The sequence below is a fragment of the Leopardus geoffroyi genome, chromosome D1, assembly GCF_018350155.1.
Source record: "Leopardus geoffroyi isolate Oge1 chromosome D1, O.geoffroyi_Oge1_pat1.0, whole genome shotgun sequence".
Lineage (NCBI taxonomy): Eukaryota > Metazoa > Chordata > Mammalia > Carnivora > Felidae > Leopardus > Leopardus geoffroyi.
In genome coordinates, this window is record NC_059329.1 from 49238344 (window position 1) to 49260508 (window position 22165).

At 37.3% G+C, this 22165-nt stretch overlaps 1 protein-coding gene across 1 annotated transcript in view; it reads right to left on the reverse strand.

The window, feature by feature from the left end:
* The window catches only part of ANKRD42 (ankyrin repeat domain 42), a 75141-nt gene that overhangs the window by 26498 nt on the left and 26478 nt on the right, over positions 1-22165 (reverse strand). Inside the window, exons 6-9 of the mRNA XM_045483817.1 lie at positions 15780-15980; positions 11833-11958; positions 7674-7779; positions 3840-4015 (exon numbers count right to left, since the gene is read on the reverse strand). Coding sequence (XP_045339773.1) covers positions 3840-4015; positions 7674-7779; positions 11833-11958; positions 15780-15980 — 609 coding nt within the window. The remainder of the gene's footprint in view (positions 1-3839; positions 4016-7673; positions 7780-11832; positions 11959-15779; positions 15981-22165) is intronic.

Here is a 22165-nt window from a genome sequence, read left to right on the forward strand (position 1 = left end):
AAGAACACTATTTGGCAATGAAAAGTAATGAAGTACTGATCCATGTTACAGGATATATAAACCTTGAAAACATTGTTCTAAGAGTAAGAAGCCAGACTCAAAAGACCACATATGTATCAGTCCACTCATATGAAATACCCTGAATAGGCAAATCTATACAGACAGAAAATGGATTACTAGTTACCTAGTGATGGGGTCTGGGGGGAAGGGAGAAGAAAGCAGGAGTAAAGGGAAACGATTACTAACAAACGTGGGGTTTCTTTTGGGTGTGACGGGAATGTTTAAAAATTTACTATAGTGATGGTTGCACAAATCTATGAATATACTAAATAACATTAAGCTGGGTACCTTAGATGTTGGTAAATTGAATGGTATGTGAATTATGTCTCAATAAAGCTACTGAAATTCTGAAGGGATCATTAACTCTGAGCTTCACTACAGGGTGATCTAGGTGGACTGTTTGTTGGGAGCCCCCGATATCAGCATCTTCAGGTCTTCACTTGCTTGCATTTGCCAGGGAAGAGGCTTTCACCATACCCTGGAGAGTAATGATCTGCCTGACAATGCTCTGGAAATTCTTAACAACATTTTTTAAATTTCTTTGTTCATTTCTTTTGTTTTTTAGATTCCACTTACAAGTGAAATCATATGGTATTTGTCTTTCTCTGTCCAGATTATTTTTACTTAGTGTAATACCCTCCAAGTATATTCACATTGTCACAAACCGCAAACAAACAACAACAAAGAGAGAAACAGACTCATAAATACAGAGAACTAGTGGTGGCCAAAGGGGAGGGGGGTGGGAAGATGGGTGTTTAGGATTAAGAAGCACAAAGTTCCAGTTCTAAAGCAAATAAGTCACCAGGATGAAAAGTAAAGCAGAGGGAATATAGTCAATAAGAGTGTAATGCACATCATGGTGAGCATTTCATAACATATACAATTGTTGACTATTTTGTACACCTGAAACTAATTTAATATTACACATCCACTGTACTTCAATTAGAATTTTTTAATTTTTAATTTTTAAAATTTAATTTTTAAAAATCTAGAGTTAGAAATTTTCCTTAGAGAATGTAGTTTTGGTCTAACTAGTTCTTCCTGCCCAACAAACCAAAAATACTTTCCACAGATCAAGAGGAAGGGAACGGACATTTACTGAGCCTCTATTAAGGGCTAGGCACATTCCCTTCTCTAGTGTATTAATCTTTTTAACTCTGTGGGGATGACATTATAACATTCTCATTTTTATAGATGAGGAAACTGAGGTGCAAGGATTAACACAGCTAAGAGTAGTGAAATTCTGATGTCTGAATTCAGTGCCCAAACTCTACTCACTTTTTTTTATTTATTTATTTTTGAGAGAGAGAGAGAGAGAGAGAGAGAGAGAGAGAGAGAGAAGGAGGGACGGAGAAAGAGAGAGAGAATATGCCAAGCAGGCTCCATGGTTCATGGGTTCAAGCCCCGTGTTGGGCTCCATGTTGATGGTACAGAGCCTACTTAGGATTCTCTTTCCCTTTCTCTCTGCCCCTCCCCCACTCTCATGCTCTCAAAATAAATAAATAAACTTAAAAAAGAAATTCCTTTAAGGAGCACCTGGGTGGCTCAGTAGGTTAAGTGTCAGACTTCAGCTCGGGTCATGATCTCATGGTTCATGGATTTGGGTCCCACAGCGGGCTCTGTGCTGACAGCAAGGAGGCTGGAGCCTGCTTTAGATTCTCTGTCTCCCTCTGTCTCTGCCCCTCCCTCAGTCATGCTCTATCAAAAATAAACAAACTTAAGAAAAAAATTCTTTAAAAAAAAAAAAAAAAAGGCTGCATGGGAATGCAAGTTGGTGCAGCCACTCTGGAAAACAGTATGGAGGTTCCTCAAAACACTAAAAATAGAACTACCCTACCACCCAGCAATTGCACTACTAGGCATTTATCCATGGGATACAGGTGTGCTGTTTCGAAGGGACACATGCACCCTCATGTTTATAATAGCACTATCAACAATAGCCAAAGTATGGAAAGAGCCCAAATGTCCATCGATGGATGAATGGACAAAGATGATGTGGTGTGTATACATGTGTGTGTGTGTATATATATATATACACACACACACAATTGAGTATTATTCGGCAATCAAAAAGAATGAAAATTTGCCATCTGCAACTATGTGGATGGAACTGGAGGGTATTATGCTAAGTGAAATTAGTCAGTCAGAGAAAGACAAAAATCATATGACTTCCCTCATATGAAGACTTTAAGAGACAAAACAGATGAACATAAGGGAAGGGAAACAAAAATAATATAAAAACAGGGAGGGGGACAAAACAGAAGAGACTCTTAAATATGGAACAAACAGAAGGTTACTGGGGGGGTTGTGGGAAGGGGAATGGGCTAAATGGGTAAGAGGCACTAAGGAATCTACTCCTGAAATCATTGTTGCACTATATGCTAACTACCTTGGATGTAAAAAATAAAAAATAAAAAATAAAATTAAAAAAAAAAAAAAAAAAAAAGGCTGCAAAACCAGAATGGAGCTTTCTTTGTAGCATCACTGGTAGTTCCAGGTCCACATCAGAGACCCCTGGAGCCCAGGAAATCTGTGCAGACATTCTGCCTCTGCTCTTGTACAATTTTAATTTGGTGTCCTTAGCAAATTTAAACTATATTAAAAACTTCATCTAACCTTAGACTGGCAGGTGAGTATGTTCTCTTCCTGCCCATTCATACCCACCTGAAATGCTATGCTCTCCCCTACCTCCCAGTCTACTCTCTACCCAGCAGCTAGAGTGATACTACTTGTAAACATAGATCAGATCATTCCTATCTCAAACCCAACCAGTGGCTTCTATTTAAAATAAGAAAAATTTTAAAAATTTAAAAACCCATAAAATCCTAATTAGGCCCTATACAATCTGACTGGGCCCCTGCTTACAACCCTAACTTTATCTGTTACCACTTCCTTGCTGATTGTACTCCAACCACACTTATTGAGCTCAAGTCCACCCGATAGCCTTTACACACACAGCTCCTTCTGCTTAGAATGTTCTTCCAAGATCTTCATATGGCTCATCCTCATCACTCAGAGGTCTCTCCTAAATGTCACCCCCTCAGAGAGGCCTCCTCTACTGGTTATCTTATCTTTGGCACTACTATACCTTATTTTCTTTGTGCACTTATTTTCTTATCAGCTAGTCATCACCTTCCCTCAACCACCACCACCACTAGAATGAAATTTGCTGGCAGGGCAGGGATTTTGTGCTGTTCACTGTTTCATCGATATGTGCAACAGTGTCTGGCACACAGTAGACACTCAATAAATATTTCCTATTATTAATCTGTAAAAATCATTTGCCAGCTAACCATGGAAATCCTCGAGATGTTTACTTCCCTGTTTCCTATGACCCACTTAAGTATTTTTTCCTCCTTATAACTTTTTTCTCCTTGAGGGACAGAGATCACGTCTTACTTTTTTTTAAACGTTTATTTACTTTGAGAGAGAGAGAGAGAGAGAGAATGGGGGGGGGGGTCAGCAGAGAGAGAGGGAGAGAGAGAATCCCAAGCAGGCTCCATGCTGTTAGTGCAGACAGAGCCACAAACTGTGAGATCGTGACCTAAGTCAAAACCAAGATTTGGATGCTTAACCAACTTAGCCACCCAGGCACCCCTCTTACACTCTATGTGTTCACAAACCCGTAGCACAAACATTTGTACTAGTCTGGCTTCCCCCAAAAAATATCAAAGTATTTTTGTTTGCAGATGGTTAATTAGAATAATTTCCAGATTTGTGGTAAAAACTGGCTATGGTATTTCTTAAACAATAAATCAACATAGAGTTGGCACACTTACTTCTGGCATTTGTCTTATCCAACTCACTGAGACATAGATCATCCTTGGCATCAGTGCTTCCCTCAACACCATGTCTTAAGAAAAACTTTGTATCATTTTCATCAATTTCATTCTCATCATCCAAGTCATATTTTTGTAGCCCCTCTAATAGCTTTACAGCCGCTAAATGGGCAAACCTGTGGGAAAGAATCAGAAATTAATACACAATCTTCTTCAAACTGAAATGACAGTTTGAACTTAATTTAGCAGATTACACTCTGTACATTATGCCACCAACCCATCTACCAGCAAAACTGTACCTGGGGGTGCCTGGGTGGCTCTGTCAGTTAAGCATCCAACTTCAGTTCAGGTCATGATCTCATGATTCATGAGTTCAAGCCCTGCATCAGGCTCTGTGCTGACAACTCAGAGCCTGGAGCCTGCTTTAGATTCTGTGTCTCCCTCTCTTTCTGCCCCTCCCCCACTCATGCTCTGTCTCTCTCTCTCTCTCAAAAATAAACGTTAAAAAAAATACAAAAAAACACAACTGTACCTGAAGGTCAGTGACAATTTGACATACATCCAGCTCAAAGAGTTACTGGACACTAAGGACAAACAGTCCTATTACAGGCTATTTCATAATTTGTATTGGCAAAAATCCAAATGGGAGAGGAGACCCAATATCAAGACAATATGTGGTGTGCCCTAGACACAGCTGGTCAACTGTATAGAAAGCCCAGAACCACCTTATTTGTTACCTATATTTACTACCTTTTTTGATGGCCTAATTTAGATTGCAGAACTAGTTCTGTTTCCAGTTTTAGGGTAACTATATATCTACCCCCTTAATTTTCATCCTTCCTCAACCCAAAATACTTGGCATGGTTTTGAAATGTAATGGAAAAACAGTGACTTTTTCTATCCATGTTTTCTATTTTCTTTGATCTTGCCCACATCTCCATGAAGCTTCCAGTAATATACCCTAGGTTTTGGAGCTGACATGATTGCATGTAATCTGCATATTTTTCTCAGTCATGTTAATTGAAGTGCTTAATGTTTCTTCTTATCACATGGAGAACTACTCATTAAATACAAAATCTCAAATCCTATTTTTTTCCACATACTTACATAACCATATGCACACATATGTCCTCCCCTTTCACCAGGTACTGCAAATATTAACAAATATTTTAGGAAGTTGTAAGGTTAACAGAATTCATTATCTCTACTACTATGTTGCAATTTAACAGCTATCATTTACTGAGTACTTGCTTTATGCCAGATTCAAGTGTATTTGTTTTTTTTTTTTTTTTTTAATTTTATTTTGAGAGAGAGCGTGCATGCATGCAAATTGGGAAAGAGGAGGGGTTGAGGGAGACAGAGAGAGACAGACAGAGAGAGAGAGAGAGAGAGAGAGAGAAAGAGAGAGATTGAGAGAGGGAGAATCCCAAGCAGGCTCTGCACTGTCAGTGTGGAGCTCAAACTCACAAACTGTGAGATCATGACCTGTGCTGAAATCAAGAGTCAGATGCTTAGCCCACTGAGCCACCCAGGAACCACCCCCACCCCACTTTTTTTTTTTTTTTTACAATTTATTCAAGGTTATTTCTATAATAGTACACATACACCTAAAATTTTGGTGCATGTATTACAAAATTCTAATAGGTATACAGTGGAATCTCATTGTGGTTTTAATTTGCATTCTCCTAATGTAAATGATTTTGAGCATTTTTTAAATGCATATTTGCCATTTGTACATTTTCCTCTGGTGAATAAACAGTATCAAATGCTTGCAAGAAAAAGAAAACAAAAGAAACTCACTGCTAGTGAGAATGCAAATTGGTATGATCACTTTTGAAGGCACTTTTGCAGCTTCTTATAAAATTAAACATACTCACAAACTTCGCACATGACCCAGCAATCCTACTCCCAAGTATTTACCCAAGTGAGCTAAAAACTTATGTTCACACAAAAACCTGTATGTGAATGTTTAAAGCAGCTTTATGCATAATAAACAACAAATGGATATAATCAAGATATCAATCAATAGGGTACTGGATTATAGAACTATTAGAATACCATGGAATTCTACATCTAATGGAGTATTACTCAGCAATAAGAAAGAAATGAACTACCAATACACATAAAAGAATCTCAAAATAATGATGCAGAGAAAAAGACGCCAGATTTATAAGAGTTTGTACTGTACTCTAGGAAATGCAAACTAAACTACAGTGACAGAAAGCAGATCCGCATCTGCTGGGGGAAGGGGAAGCAGAAAGCAGTGGAAGGAGAGAGATACAAAGGGAGCACAAAGAGACTTTTGAGGATGATGGATATATTCACTCCCTTGACGGTGGTAATGGTTTCACAGGTACATACGTTTATCAGAATTCATCAGTTGGTACTATACAAATATGCATACTTTGTCATATGCCAATTATATCTTGGAAAAGCCATCTTCCAAAATAAAAATAAAGTGGGCCTGAGTTGATTATGATCCTAGGTATGTGGAACTGCAAAACCATGCTCCGGGACTTCAAGGAAATCCCTCAAAATTTTAAGGAACATGAGTTCACAAAAATTGCAGAGCAATTCAGTGAATGATTACGTTCTGGCATCCTGTCAAACCTCATTTGCAACTTTTAGCCCACATTTCTACCTTAGATTCAGGCAGTTCTGAACCACATACAGCTCCTCAAACACACAAGGTACTATCTTACAATTCTGCCTTCTTAAAGCACCAGCATAAACATTGCTTCCTCCAAAAAAAGTTTTTTCCCTGACCTCTATATAAATTCCATCTCCCTTCAGGTTCCTTCATAACTCTTACCATCATCTGTGTTAACATTTCTCTCCCACAACTTTCAAATAGGAAGATCTGGGTACTTTTTCTCCTAAGTTCTTACTGTATCTTACACATATGTTATAATGATTATAGTTAATAATTATTATTATGTACATTGTCTCTTCACAAGATTGCAAACTTGAGGGGAAGGACTGTGTTTTTTCATCTTTGTAATCCTAACACTAACCATAGCACTAGGGACACACTAAGTATGCAGGAAATTGAATGAAAAACAACCAAATGAACAAATGGATTGACTGAATTTTCCTTGAGGACCTGACCTGAATGAGGGGGTGTTCAATATTAGGTGTTATATTTAATTCAAACATAAACATCAAAATTTGTTTCAAAACCTATGTGACTCCAAATTGATTATTCCTTTTTTTTTTTTTTTTTAATTTTTTTTTTTGGGGGGACAGAGAGAGACAGAGCATGAACGGGGGAGGGGCAGAGAGAGAGGGAGACACAGAATCGGAAACAGGCTCCAGGCTCTGAGCCATCAGCCCAGAGCCTGACGCGGGGCTCGAACTCACGGACCGCGAGACCGTGACCTGGCTGAAGTCGGACGCTTAACCGACTGCGCCACCCAGGCGCCCCTGATTATTCCTTTTTATCACACAGTATTTCACACAGTACGAGCATTTGTGGGACACAACTCTCCATTGTGTACCACTGTTTTAAGCACTGTAGAATGTTTAGCATTCCTGGACCTGACCTCACTATATATCAGTGTTGGTCTCCAATCATTGTGACACTCACTCCTCCACACACTTCCAAATCCCCTCCCTCCCCCAGGAAAGGGGACAATATTATCTCCCAATTGAAAATCATCACTTTAGAGAGAAGAGTTGATGTCTCATCCAATGTCAATTCAGCTTGAAAATTGTCATTCCATCAGTATTTGACAGAGTCCTAAAATTCCATTAAATCCTCAGAGTTTTCTGAGTATAAGAGAGTATATACAAAAGTTTAAAAACAGAAGAAAGTAGTAAAGCAGATAGGGATACCTCTTAGCCACATCGCTGGGTTTCTCCCCTGCTTTGTTTGTAATATTACTGTCTGCTCCCATTTTAATTATCCACTGCAAACACTCTATGTGGCCTTGCCCAGCAGCTGTTTCAAAAATACAAACGGAAAATATAGACAAAAAAAATTAGTAGTAACAATTATCTGAAAATCTTGGACAATCCCATTACAGAGTATTTTCACAAATACTGATCCTTATAATAAACAACAAAAGTAAGTTGGGCAGATGTTACTTTCTCTGTTAATTTACATATTCATTAGACAAATATTCTATCAAATATCTACTGTGCTAGTCTCTATACAGAGGACTTTCCCTACATATATAAAAGCTGAAGCTCAACGAGGTTATTTATTTAACATCACACAGCTAGCAAGGAATGGATTTGAAACTATAATCTAGGTGTTCCCAATCCTTATCCAGTGTTTGCCTGCTGCTATTTATAGGTCCTGACTAATCTTGTATCTGACCAGAACATGAGCACAATCCAGCCACAGGGACCCACAAGGACTTCAGATATCTTGCATCATCTTATGTAAAGAGGTTATTCTACTGACTCTCAAAACTCAAAATTTGCAGGCCCCTGATTATCAGAACCATTTACCACCTTTTTCAAAATCTTGTTAACACATGCACTCAATACTAATTTTCACCTCCATAGCTCTGTTTACACGTCTTCTCACCTAGTACTCAGCACTCAACCAGTGCTCATCTAACCTCTATCCATCCTTCTAGATTCATCTCAAGACTCTGGGAAACTGGGAGAAAAAACTTAATAAACTTAAAAGACCTGATTTTAGGTCTACTAAACAATGAGACTGGAGGACAGGACAGAACTTAGCAAGTGGCTGGCACATAAAGACTCTCAAAAAAGTCTGTAAAGTTGATGAGTGAATCAATGAATGACAATATTAATAAAATGTCAGCTTTGCTCTTTCCAGCTAGCTGTACAACCTCAATCAAGAAAACTGATTCCTCTGGACCCCAACTTCCTTATCTTTTACAAAGATGATTTCATATTTATAAGGAGGGTACACTGCTGCTTCATAAAATTACAAGGATTAAATGTGATGACAGTTTTGCATCCCGTTAAATATCATATAAATATATTATTTCTGAATTCCCATGAACTCTCCTTTAATAATTTAACCCTTACCAAATTCTTCTTTCCTCAGTTCCTACTCTTGAATTCTTATTGCCTGTATTTTAACAACCAAATCCTTTTTGCCATTTATTACATCCTAACTTCTACAAATCTCTAGTTGTTCATATTGTAAGTACGTGGCTCCTTAACAGGAAGGTCTGGATCTCATAGAGTCTACACAGTGCAAGCATACGGTTGGTGCTAAATATAAATGCCTCTGTAAAATAAATCAAAGACTAGGAACTTCTGGTATATCTTTGGCGTCCCAAAAAGTGAATTCACCTCCAATATTGGCAACAGAGAAAAGAGGACAGAAAGTCAGAAACAGCGACAGAGTAACCCCATCACTACTGTACGAATTCTTCCACCATTCTCTTCTTCACTCAGAGCTGTCTACCAAACTCAGAGTTGGCCCCTGAAAAGCCTGGGCCTTCTCCTACAGCAAACTCAAAACCAGTTAACAAAGAATACTATAAGATTTCCCAGACCTTTAGAAATAACCCCACTTTAGACAAAGATGGCAACATATTCTGTTTTTAAGATTTACAAAATAGTATTTATGTATCATGGATAACAGTTTTATAAGACAGAATGAGCTTAACCAAACATTTCCATGTTATTACACAAATACTGTTTACAAAAAAGGGAAAGGGAGGCAAAAGAATTTCTCTAAAATGAATTACAATAAGAGGATTTTTACCCAAGATCCTTATTGTATACTGGTTAGGATATGTTTAAGAATTTAATCCATGTTTTATAAGAGAACAGATAAAATATGCAGTGGCTAGAAATTTTTAAGAAATTATTTGCAATACTTATGGCTTAGCAAATGAAAGGAAGGAGCAGTCACGGTGGATTTAAAAATCATTAAATGATTAAGAAGAAAGCCTCAATAATAAACACAGCAGCTTATTTACTGAATCAATATATAAAATAAAGGAAAAGAAGCAGAAAGATTGATAAAATGTGGGAAAGGTGAATTAAATCATAAGGAGACATCAACTTTTATTTGACCAATTTGGCTATAATCTAAACATACAGATGTTTGCCAGGAAAGGCAAAAGTACACAAAATGCCCCTTCTCCCCATTATAGCCACCTCTCACCCCTCTACCACACCACCTGATTCACTCCTGGCCCTAGGTGTCCTCAGTGGATAGACTGACAAGAGAAGGGGTGAAGAGCAAACACTACTGGTTCCTCCTCAGTTTTCACCCTCCCATCTCACAATGGTTGCATCCCAAACACCCTATCATTATACATCAGTCCCTTTAGAACCTTCTTCCAGATCTCTCATTTCCATCTTAGTTCCAGTGGTGAAGAAGTGACTGAGAAAGGCTGAAAAACAGCCTTCAATGAAACTTAATTGTTCCTGGAAAGATGCATATTAAGCATCACGAGCAAGCCTATCTTTTGCTACAGTGTCTAAATGATACTCCACATATCATAATATTAGTAATAAGAAGTGCTTATATCTAGGATATGAAATGAGGGCTTTGCTCCAGGGCACCACATTTTAAACTATCCATATATAGAGCACATTTTAAGTCTCCTCCCCATTCGCAAATCCCATGGTGAAGAGTTAAACCCCTAGACAGCCAGTAGAGACAAAGGAGTGAGATTTTCCAAGTCTAGGGTAGAGTGTTTGCCAAAGTGGAAACCTCTTTGTGTGCAGGGGAAATCTCTTTGCATTCCCCTTCTTCTTATGCCACCTAAGCTCTCTCTTCCAAAACTACTGGTACACATGGTACTTAGATTCTATACTGGAGATTCCTTATGAATTAAACCAACTTTAATAATTTAGTAAGAACCTAACCGACAGGAACATAGTCTGTGATCAGGACCAGCAGAAGTTATTTATAAAAATAAAAACCTAATCCAAACACATGACTGCAGGGGTGTCAGGGTGGCTCAGTTGGTTAAGCACCCGACTCTTGGTTTCAACTCACCTCATGATCTCACAGTTCGTGAGTTTGGGCCCCGCATCGGGCTCTGTGCTGACAGTGTGGAGCCTGCTTGGAATTCTGTGTCTCCCTCTCTTTCTGCCCTGCCCCACACTCACCCCCACTCATGCTGTCTCTCTCAAAAATAAACAACGTTTTAAAAAATTAAAAAACACATGACTGCATTAACTAGACTACTTACTGTCTTTTACTCTAACATTTTTTTAAGGGCTTTTTAAGAAATCTCTATACCCAAAATGGGGCTACAACTCACGACCCCAAGATCAAGAGCTGCATGCTCCATTGACTGAGCTACTTGGCAGGCCCTTTAACACTTTTACAAGAATTACCTGCCGTTAGATTCTGAAGGAACTTATAAATCACAAATGAGGTGGAATGGAAATTTCAGATGGGGTAAAGATTTGGTTTTTGATTTTATAAATACAAGGAAGATTGGCAAGAATAAATCCTAGAGTACATACTCCCAATAAGGACTGACAATTTGACATCTGATTAAAAAACCAAAAAGCTAGTTAACATGTTAGATTTTCACATAGAAGGAAGGAGAGAATGCAGAGAAAAGTGGTAGACATCTTGAAGATATGTTCAAATCAAACATTCATTGATATTTCTATGGAAGTAAAAACATTTTTTCAGAGTCTAAGAAAGAAGAAAAATTTGCTACACCTTTTTCTCAAGTTCTGGTATACCTTTTTCATGCCTTAGCATGAATTAATAGGCCATTTTTAATCCAAAGAAAATGTCAGTCCTAAGAAATTTCTCTAGCAGTCAATTTCATATCTAAACATGTCAGTATCACAAGAGAATTTCTATTGGAATTACCCTAAATGTGACAATTTCTGACATCATAAAAGGAATATCACACTTCAATTGAAAATTAAGCTCTCTGAGTACCACATAAGGAAGACTTAAATGTCCTAGGGTATCAGGAAAAGTTTTACATTTTCACATGTTTCTGAAGTATAATTATTTTAAAAGGTAAATAATTCAAAGGTAATTATGTCAGAACTGAAAACAAAACCAGGAATAACTCACCTTTATGCATAGGAGTTGATCCATTATTATCACGTTCATTAATATTGATTACTCCATCTTCTATTAATTTCTTAAGCATTTCCAAATCACCCTTAAAGGCAGCCATATGACCTGGAAATGCTAAGGCTATGAATAGAAATTCAGTATTTCAGTAAACACATGAGTTCATTCTATTTTTCTTGACTCAAGCAGTCACACATTTCAGATTTCAATATTAACTCAATTATGATAATGTTATATTGGAATTAGTTTGATTGATGCAATAACAAGTAATAAAAAGGACAATCATAAAGTAAGATTATTATTAATTGTGTAGCCCTTCCACCCCTCAGGACCTCAAACATGCCAAGTAATATTGTACCAGAACTATGCTTAGCTATATTCCATTCTTCCCTCAGGCCACCACAAAACACACGACGGTCATTTTCAACCCTTCACATAAAGACATTTTTGGTCTAAAGTCCTACATTTGCACAGAACACTCACTCTCTGTTTGCAAGAAAGTGAAGAAAGCAAAATAAAGTGGAAGCAGATAAAGTATACATAAGTATGTATACAAACACATACACATATACACATGCCTGTGTAAAAGGGGCTGACCTAGCTCCTAACTACACATTAAATACCTGATAAGATGTTTTTACTGATAACAACTCCAAGATCAGGACCTGAGCCAAAATCAAGAGTTGGATGCTTAACCAACTATGTCACCCAGGTGTCCCTATTCTCATTTTTAAATCTGAAAAGGAAACAGAATAGCCAAAGAATATTAAAAAAAAATGTTTAATGTTTATTTACTTTGGAGAGAGACAGAGAGATAGAATATGAGCCATAGAGGGGCAGAGAGAGAGGGAGACACAGAATCCAAAGCAGGCTCCAGAATCTGAGCTGTCAGCACACAGCCCAACGTGGGGTTTGAACTCACAAACAGATCGTGACCTGAGCTGAAGTCATATGCTTAACTGACTGAGCCACCCAGGCGCCCCAACCAAAGAATATTTTTAAAAGAAAAAGTTAGAGACTTACACTACCTGATTCTAAATCTTACTATATAAAGCTAGAGTAATCAAGCTGTAGTATTGCCAGATATATCAAATATGGTACATCTATACAATAGAATACTATTGAGCAATAAAAAAGAATGAACTATTAATATAGAGGAATCATTCTCAAAATGATGCCATTAGAAAATTCAAACTAATCTATAATGACATAAAGCAAATCAGAGGTTGTATGGGGCCTACATCCATACAGTTGAATACTGTTGAACAATAAAAAGGAATGAACTATTAATATACATAACAGGGATGAATCTTAAAATGGTTCTACTAGAAAATTCAAACTTAGGGCACGTGGGTCGCTCAGTAGGTTAAACATCTGACTTTGGCTCAGGTCATGATCTCACAGTTCATGACTTCGAGTCTGGCGTCAAGACGTCTGCTCTCAGCACAAAGCCTGCTTTGGAATCTCTGTCCCCTTCTCTCTCTCTCTCCCTCCCCTAGCTTGCATTCTCTCTCTCTCTCAAAAATAAAACATTAAAAAAAAAAAAAAAAAGAAAATTCAAACTAATTTATACTGACAGAAAGCAACTAAGTGGGCCAGGGTGAAAAGAGGGGTGAAATATAAAGGGGTATTATAAAAACAACCTTCAGAGGTGGTGGAAATGTTTTCTATCTTGATTGTGATGGTTTCATGAGTGTATACATTCAAACTCACCTAACAGCACACTAAATGAGTACAGTTTATTACATGTAAATCATACTTAAATAAAATTCATTTTAAAAAAAAGGAGGGGGCGCTTGGGTGGCTCAGTCGGTTGAGAGTCCAACTTCGGCTCAGGTCATGATCTCACGGTTTGTGAGTTCAAGCCCCACGTCGGGATCTATGCTGACAGCTCGGGGCCTGGAGCCTGCCTCAGATTGTGTGTCTCCCTCTCTCTCTGCTCCTGCCCTGCTCACACTCTGTCTCTCTCTCAAAAATAAATAAATATTTAAAAAAATTGTTTTAATAAAAAAAGGATATCCCCTTAAAAATAAATAAATAATAAATAATAAATTAAATAAGTAAATAAATAAATAAAGGATATCCTCATCAAAGTGAAAAAACAAGCCACAGTGTGAGAGAAAATATCTATATCTGATAAAATTAATAAAGGATTAGAATCTAAACTATATAAAGAACTCAAATTATTTAGAAAAGGGCAAAGAATACAGTTTTTAAAAAGGGAGAAAAGTATAGGCAGGCAATTCATAGAAGAAAAAAACTAGAAGAACCAATAACTTACAGAAGGATGTTCAACCTCATTCGCAATCAAGAAAATGCAAATCAAAATACAAATTAAACCTTTTCATATCCAATCAGCTGGCAAACATTTTAAAGTCTGACAATATCGAATATCATTTCTCTAAATTCCCATCAAACGTTGCTGATTAGAGTGCAAACTTCTACAAGCACCTGATGAAGAATGTAGCAATGCCTGTTTATACTGACGAAGGGCATATATCCCACCAAGCAAACCCTAAAGTAGACTATCACACCTATTTACCCAAACAGGGCTCTTAACTCTCAGTCTTCAGAGAAGACAGGCAGTTCCACCAGCAGCCTCATCCAACAATCCCAATGTGCCATAAAAATATTTTCTATGTGGGCTCTGTGTTAAAAAGGTAGTAAAGCACTTCTCCACAGAATCTCTTGTATGTGTATATAAGAAGACACATACAAGAACATTCCCAACCACATTACTATAATAGTGAAAAACAATCTAAATGTGAAATTGGAAAATGGATAAATAATGGTTTTCATAAAATACAATACTATACAAACACTTAAAAAGAATAGGTATATCTATCAGCTTAATAAAAACCCCAAAACATAGTATTTTCTGGAAAAAAAAAGCAAGGAATAGAAGAATGAATACTGTTTTATGTCATTTCCTTAAGATTTTAAGAGAAGTTTCAAAGACTACTAGTCATCCACTAAAATCCCCTTCCTTCAATATTAAGGGAGTTGTAGCTGAGTAAGTCTTCTCAGCTAAATACTGAATTCTCCAGGTTTCCTCACAGCTAGTATGCCCACGTGGCTAAACTTTTGCCAATGGAATTGTTAGCAAAAGTGATGGATACAAATTAGACCTTTAAAATCTCTGGTCCTAACCTTACAGTCTTGCTCCTCCCCACCTCCTACTGAATTAGCTACAACCAGAGAGAGCTAGTTGGAAAGAAAGCCAGTTCTTGAATGACTGCACAGCATAGATTCACTCTCCAATCTGGGCTGTCATATAAATCCTTAAGCTGCTGAATTTTATGATTTCTTTGTTAGAACAGGTTAAGTCTCTTACTCCAAAAACACAGAGTAGTGCATATTTTTGTAAGTACATATACATTAAATATAAAACATGTAGGGACACTGGGTGGTTTAGTCAGTTAAGCATATGACTCTTGGTTTCAGCTCAGGTCATGATATTGTGGTTTTATGAGTTCAAGCCCTGTGTCAGACTCTGCACTGGCAGCATGGAGTCTGCTTGGGATTCTATCTGTCTGTCTGTCTCTCTCCCTCTCTTTCTGCCCCTCCCCAATTTGTGCTCTCTCTCAAAATAAATAAACTTAGTTAAAAAAATTAAAATTAAAACCTGTAGAATGGAATTCTAAATTGAAAACAATATTTACCTCTGAGAAGGAAGAAAAAGAATGATATGAAGGAGACAGAACCAAGAAACTTTAACTATATGTATAACATTTTATCCTTAAATTAGTGGCATAAAGAATGTTCATCACATTAATCTCTATATATTTCTGCCTAAAATATTTTATAATACCAAAGACAAACTGAATGAATGGCTAGACAATTATAAGTAACATATTTAAATACAGCATTTTCCTTATAACTTATTTTCTTTTTCCACTTACTCTACTTATTAAATGCTACCACACTCCAGGTTTATTACTTACTTTCCTGATCTTTTGAATCACTTTGCTCATACTCAGCCCCTTGGATAAACTGCAAAATGTTCTGTTTAAAGAACCTCTGGGCCAAATCCAGTACATTTTCTCCATTATCATTGAAGGCTTTTAGAGCCTGTGTGGTGCTGTTCATTCTACTGAGTAGGAATTTAAAACAGTGAAGGTGGCCTTCCATGGCTGCTAAGTGAACTGTAGGTGAGAGAGAAAAAGAATTTAATTTTTAAATTGACAATAAGATAACTTGAAGAAACAAAGAACAATATTGGCTCTAATCCTCACCAGGAGATGACTGTCCCTTCCCCATGTAACAGGGACATACTGTAAGCAATGGTAACACCTTCTCTGCAAGCCCACAAGTCCTTACTCAGCCTTCTAGTCGTGCTAAAGCAACAGACTAAGTGGAGTTACACTTACTGTCAGAGTGCAGAGGCCAGATGAGAGATACCAAAGAGCAAGCCCCAGAACATTTTCTTGAAAAGAGAAATCCCAATTATGCAGCTTATAATTACGTGAGAAAATACTTGCTAGGTAAGACAGATGATAGATATATTTATTTTAATGTTTTGGAAAAAAACGGAAGAAATAAACCAAAATAGTCACTATGGGGGCACCTGGTGGCTCAGTCTGTTGAGCGTGTGACTTTGACTCAGGTCATGATCTCACGGTTTGTGATTGCTGCTATCAGTGCACAGCCCACTTTGGATCCTCTGTCCCCCTCTTCTTGCCCCTCCCCTGCTTGCACACTCAAAAATAAACAAACATTAAAAAAAAATAGTCACTATGGAAATACGAATGTTATTTTTATCACTATGTATTTTGTCACTTTTCCATAGACATTTACTCTTTTTATTAAAAACAGGAAGACTGGATCAAAACTGCAGACAAAGCGCACATACTGCCTCACCATTTCTACTCTAAATCCTTGAAAACGATAGAAAAGAGACTTTCTGAAGCCAAAAAGATCTAGAAAAACAAACAAGAACTCCAAGAACAGACAAAAAAATGTTAAGGAATCCCTGAAAGAAAATATACTGAAGCAGGCTAAAGGGGAGCCACAACCGAAAATCCACAAAAAAATAAGAATGGTTCTGGGGGATTACAAGCTTAGGGCAGTGACTACGAAGAACAAGAGCGCCTTTACATCTCTGGAGAAGGGAGTATTTGGGCAGCAGCCCAGTCAATACACAAATCTTACCACTGGAGAAGGCAGCACCGAAATGACCAGTGTAATGCAGGAGAAACAAGATGTAACAACACCCAAAAGAGAAGTTGCTGGCACATGCCATCTACACTTTCTCAGCTGAACCTTCCAGGAAAAACACCAAAAAACTCCCCCTAAAATTTGAGAATCCTCTAACAGCTTACTCATCATATATACACATACATGTCTTACAGGCATTTCTAACTTAACACATCAAAAACTCAACTCCTCATCCCTCTTGCACACATTTTCCTTACATAATTTTCCCCATCTCACTTAATAGGAACTGTCTCTTTTCCATGTAGTTCATGCCCAAGACCCCGGAGCCATCCTTGACTCCTCTTTCTGTCACTCTCTATGTCTAATCAATCAGCAAATCTTATTGGTTCTATCTTTACAAAATACACAGACCCCAGTTACTTCTCACAATCTTTGCTGCCTCTACACTGCTCCAACCAAAGAGCAGCATTAAATTATTATATCAGTCTCACAAGTGGTCTATTTCTCCCCTTGCCATCCCCACACCCACAATGCAATCTATTATAAACAAAATAGCCAAAATGATGCTCTTAAATGTATTCAGATCATGTCACTGCAGTGCTCAAAATTTTTCAACGGCTCCTGTTACCTCTCTGACCTCATCATCTATTACTCACTCTCTGATTTCTGTTCCAACCACACTGACTCACTGTTACTACTTGCTGTTACTCAAATACACTAGGAACACTCCTGCCTCAGGAGCTTTATATTTGCTATCACCTCTTCCTGTAATATTCTTTCCCCACGGTAGTCACAAGACCTGCTACCTCAACTCTGTCAGGTGTTTATCCAATTATCACCCCCTCAGTGAAGGCTTCCCTGACCACGCTTTTTTAAACTTCATCCTCTTTACTCTCTTCTCTGACTATCCATACACATATCCCTACTTAATATAATTTATATTCTTGTGATTATTGCCTATCTCCCTCTGACCAGCATCACATGAAGGCAGAGACTTTTGCCTGTTTTGTTTGCTGTGATATCCCCAACACACAAGAGGGACTGACACATAGTAGATGCTCAGGAAATAAATGCTGGATTAATAATTTAAGACAGAGAAGAGGCTGGGTGGCTCAGTCAGTTAAGCATCTGACTTTGGCTCAGGTCATGATCTTGCGGTCCATGAGTTGGAGCCCTGCACTGGGCTCTGTGCTGACAGCTCAGATCCCAGAGCCTGCTTCATATTCTGTGTCTCCCTCTGTCTCTGCCCCTCCCCCCCCAAAATAAATAAACATTTTAAACACTTAAAACAAAAACAAATAACAATTTAGGATAGATATTTGAACACAAGCAGTGTATACTAAAGCCACATTCCTAATCTCTATATTATACTATTAAAAAATATACTATATATAGTCATAAATGTTTTTATATGCTTAAAGAAATAAAAGTTGGAATTTTTTAATGAGCAGGCAAAAAGACTTTAACAAATGATCAGGCACATTTAATAAAGAACCAACTAAAAATGAAATTACCCCCTACCTTGTAATACAGAAAAGTCAGTTCCAGGTGGGCTGGTGATCTACATGTGGAAGTGAAATAATAAAATTTCTAGAATATAAAAGAATGTTTTCATGACCAAAGCATAGGGAAAGACTTTTTTTAACAAGATTCAGAAAGGAATAACCATAAAGGAGGAGCTTATTAAACTTGACTACATTAGAGTGAAAACTTCTATTCATCAAAAGATATCTTAAAAGAATGAAAAGGCAAGACAGAATGGAAAAGATATTTAAATAAAAGAAATTTGCAACACATAACAGAGAGCTTGTATCTATTATATAAAGAACCCATACAATTAATTTTTAAACACAGAGAAAACTCAAAAAAAAAACCAGTCAAAACATTTGAACTGGTACTGCACAAAAGAAAATAATGAGGGGTGCCTGGCTGACTCAGTCAGAAAAGCATGCAGCTCTTGATTTCGGGGTTGTGAGTTCAAGCCCAAGGTTGGGTGTAGAGATTACTTAAAATAAATATATTTTTAAAATTAAAAAAGGACAGCAAACATTAAAAAAAAAAAAAACCAAATGGCCATTGAACATATGAAATGATGTTCTGTAATACCAATCAATAATTATTTTAAATGTAAATAAATATTAAATACTCCAATCAAAAGATACAGTGTGACTGTATGAATTAAAAAAAACAAGACCCATCCAGGCACCTGGGTGGCTCAATTAAATGTCCTGACTCTTGATTTCAGCTCAGGTCATGATCTCATGGTTCCCTGAGATTGAGCCCCACGTCCGAGCTGTCAGTACAGAGCCTGCTTGGAATTGTGTCTCTCTCCTCCTTCTCTGTCCCTCCCCCCACTCTCACTCTCTCTCAAAATAAATAAACTTAAAAAAAAAAAAAGAAAAGAAAGAATAATCCATCTATATGATGCCTACAAGAAACTCATTTCAGACCTAAAGACACATGCAGACTGAAAGGAAGGGATGAAAAAAGATATTTCACAAACAAATGGAAGCAGAAGAAAGAAAAGCTGAAGTAAAAATCCTTATATCAGACAAAATGATTTTATTTATTTATTTTTTTTTTTAATTTTTTTTTTCAACATTTATTTATTTTTGGGACAGAGAGAGACAGAGCATGAACAGGAGAGGGGCAGAGAGAGAGGGAGACACAGAATCGGAAACAGGCTCCAGGCTCCGAGCCATCAGCCCAGAGCCCGACGCGGGGCTCGAACTCACGGACCGCGAGATCATGACCTGGCTGAAGTCGGGCGCTTAACCGACTGCGCCACCCAGGCGCCCCGACAAAATGATTTTAAAACAAAGACTGTAACAACAAACAAATAAGGACATTACATAATGATAAAAGATCTGTGCAACGAGAATTTAACAACTGTAAATAACTATGCATCCAACACTGGAGCACCTAAATACATAAAGCAAATATGAACAGACATAAAGGGAGAAAATGATAGTAATACAATAATAGTAAGGGCCTTTAAAACTCCACTTACATCAATGGATAGATCATCCAGGATGAAAATCACTAAGGAAATAGTGGCTTTGAATAACAGATTAGACCATATGGACTTAACAGATACATACAGAATATTCCACCCCAAAACAGAAAAATACTCATTCATTTAAAGTGCATATGGAGGGGCGCCTGGGTGGCGCAGTCGGTTAAGCGTCCGACTTCAGCCAGGTCACGATCTCGCAGTCCGTAAGTTCGAGCCCCGCGTCGGGCTCTGGGCTGATGGCTCAGAGCCTGGAGCCTGTTTCCGATTCTGTGTCTCCCTCTCTCTCTGCCCTTCCCCGTTCATGCTCTGTCTCTCTCTGTCCCAAAAATAAATAAACGTTGGGGAAAAAAAAAAAGTGCATATGGAATATTCTCCGGGACAGATCATGTTAGGCCAAATCTTAATAAATTTAAGAACACTGAAATCATATCAAGCATTTTTTCCAATTACAATAATATGAAACTAGCAATCAAGCACAAGAGAAAAAAAAAAACAGAAAAAAACACAACACAACATGTGGAGGCTAAACAACCTACTACTCACCAACCAACAGGTCAATGAAGAAATCAAAGAGGAAATCAAAGTATACATGAAGGCAAAGGAGAATAGAAGCATATTGATCAAAAATCTTTGGGATGCAGCAAAAGCAGTTCTAAGAGTAAGTTTATAGTGATACAGGCCTACCTCAAAAAACAAGAAAAATCTCAAATAAACAATCTAACCTTACACCTAAAGGAACTAGAAAAAGAAAAAAGAATACCAAAGATTGCAGAAGGAAGGAAATACAGATCAAAGAGGAAATGAATGAAACAGAGACTAAACAATAACAAAAACAACAATAATAGTAAAAGAAAAGATTAATGAAAGCAAGGGCTGGTTCTTTGAATAAACAAAACAAAATTGATAAATCTTTAGCCGGAGTTATCAAGAAAAAAATAGAACTCAAATAAATTAAAATCAGAAATAAAACAGGAGAAATAACAACTGACACCACAGAAATACCAAGAAATATAAGAGACTATGAAAGATCATATACCAACAAACTGGACAACCTAAAAATGAAGGATAAATTCCTAGAAACATAAAATCTTCCAACTTAAACAGGAAGAAATTTAAAAACTGAACACACTGTTTACTAGTTAAAAAAAAAAAAAAAGAAAAAAGAATTGGTAATAAAAAAACTCTCAACAGGGGATCCTGGGTGGCTCAGTTGGTTAAGCATCTGACTTCAGCTCAGGTCATGATCTCACAGTTCATGAGTTTGAGACCTGCATTGGGCTCTGTGCTGACAACTCATAGCCTGGAGCCTGTTTTAGATTTTGTGTCTCCCTCTCTCTCTCTGCCCCTCCCCCACTCATGCTCTTTGTCTCTCAAAAATGAATAAACATTTAAAAAAAAAAAAAAGCCTCTCAACAAACACATCCAGGATCTGATGGATTTACAAATAAATTCTACCAAACATTTAAGGAAAAGTTAACACCTATTCTTTTCAAAATATTCCAAAAATTCAGAGAGGAAGAAAAACTTCCAGATTTGTTCTTCAAGGCCAGCATTATCCTGATACTAAAACCAGACAAAGATACTACAAAAAAAAAAAAAAAGATGACGACAATAATGATGATAATGCCGACAGGCCCATATCTCTGATAAACATAGATACAAAAATTCTCAACAAAATATTAGAAACTGAATTCAATAATTCACTGAAAAGATCATTCACCACAATAAAATGGGACTTAGTCCAGGGAGGAAAGATGGTTCAATATTCAAAAATCCATCAGTGTGATACAACACATTAACAGGAGGAAGTATATAAACCATATGGTAATCTCACTAGATCCAGAAAAAGCATTTGACAAAATACAACATCCATTCATGATAAAAATTCTAAACAAAGTGGGTAGAGGGAACATACCTCAACATAGTAAAAGCCATATAGACAAACCTACAGCTAACATCATACTCAATGTTGAAAACCTGACAGCTTTTCCTCTAGATCAGGAAAAAAACAAGGATGTCCACGCTCACCACTTGAATTCAACATAGTACTGGAAGTCCTAGCCACAGCAATTAGACAAGAAAAATAAAAGGCATCTAAATCAGTAAGGAAAAAGTTAAATTATCACTATTTGCAAATGACATGACACTATGCATAAA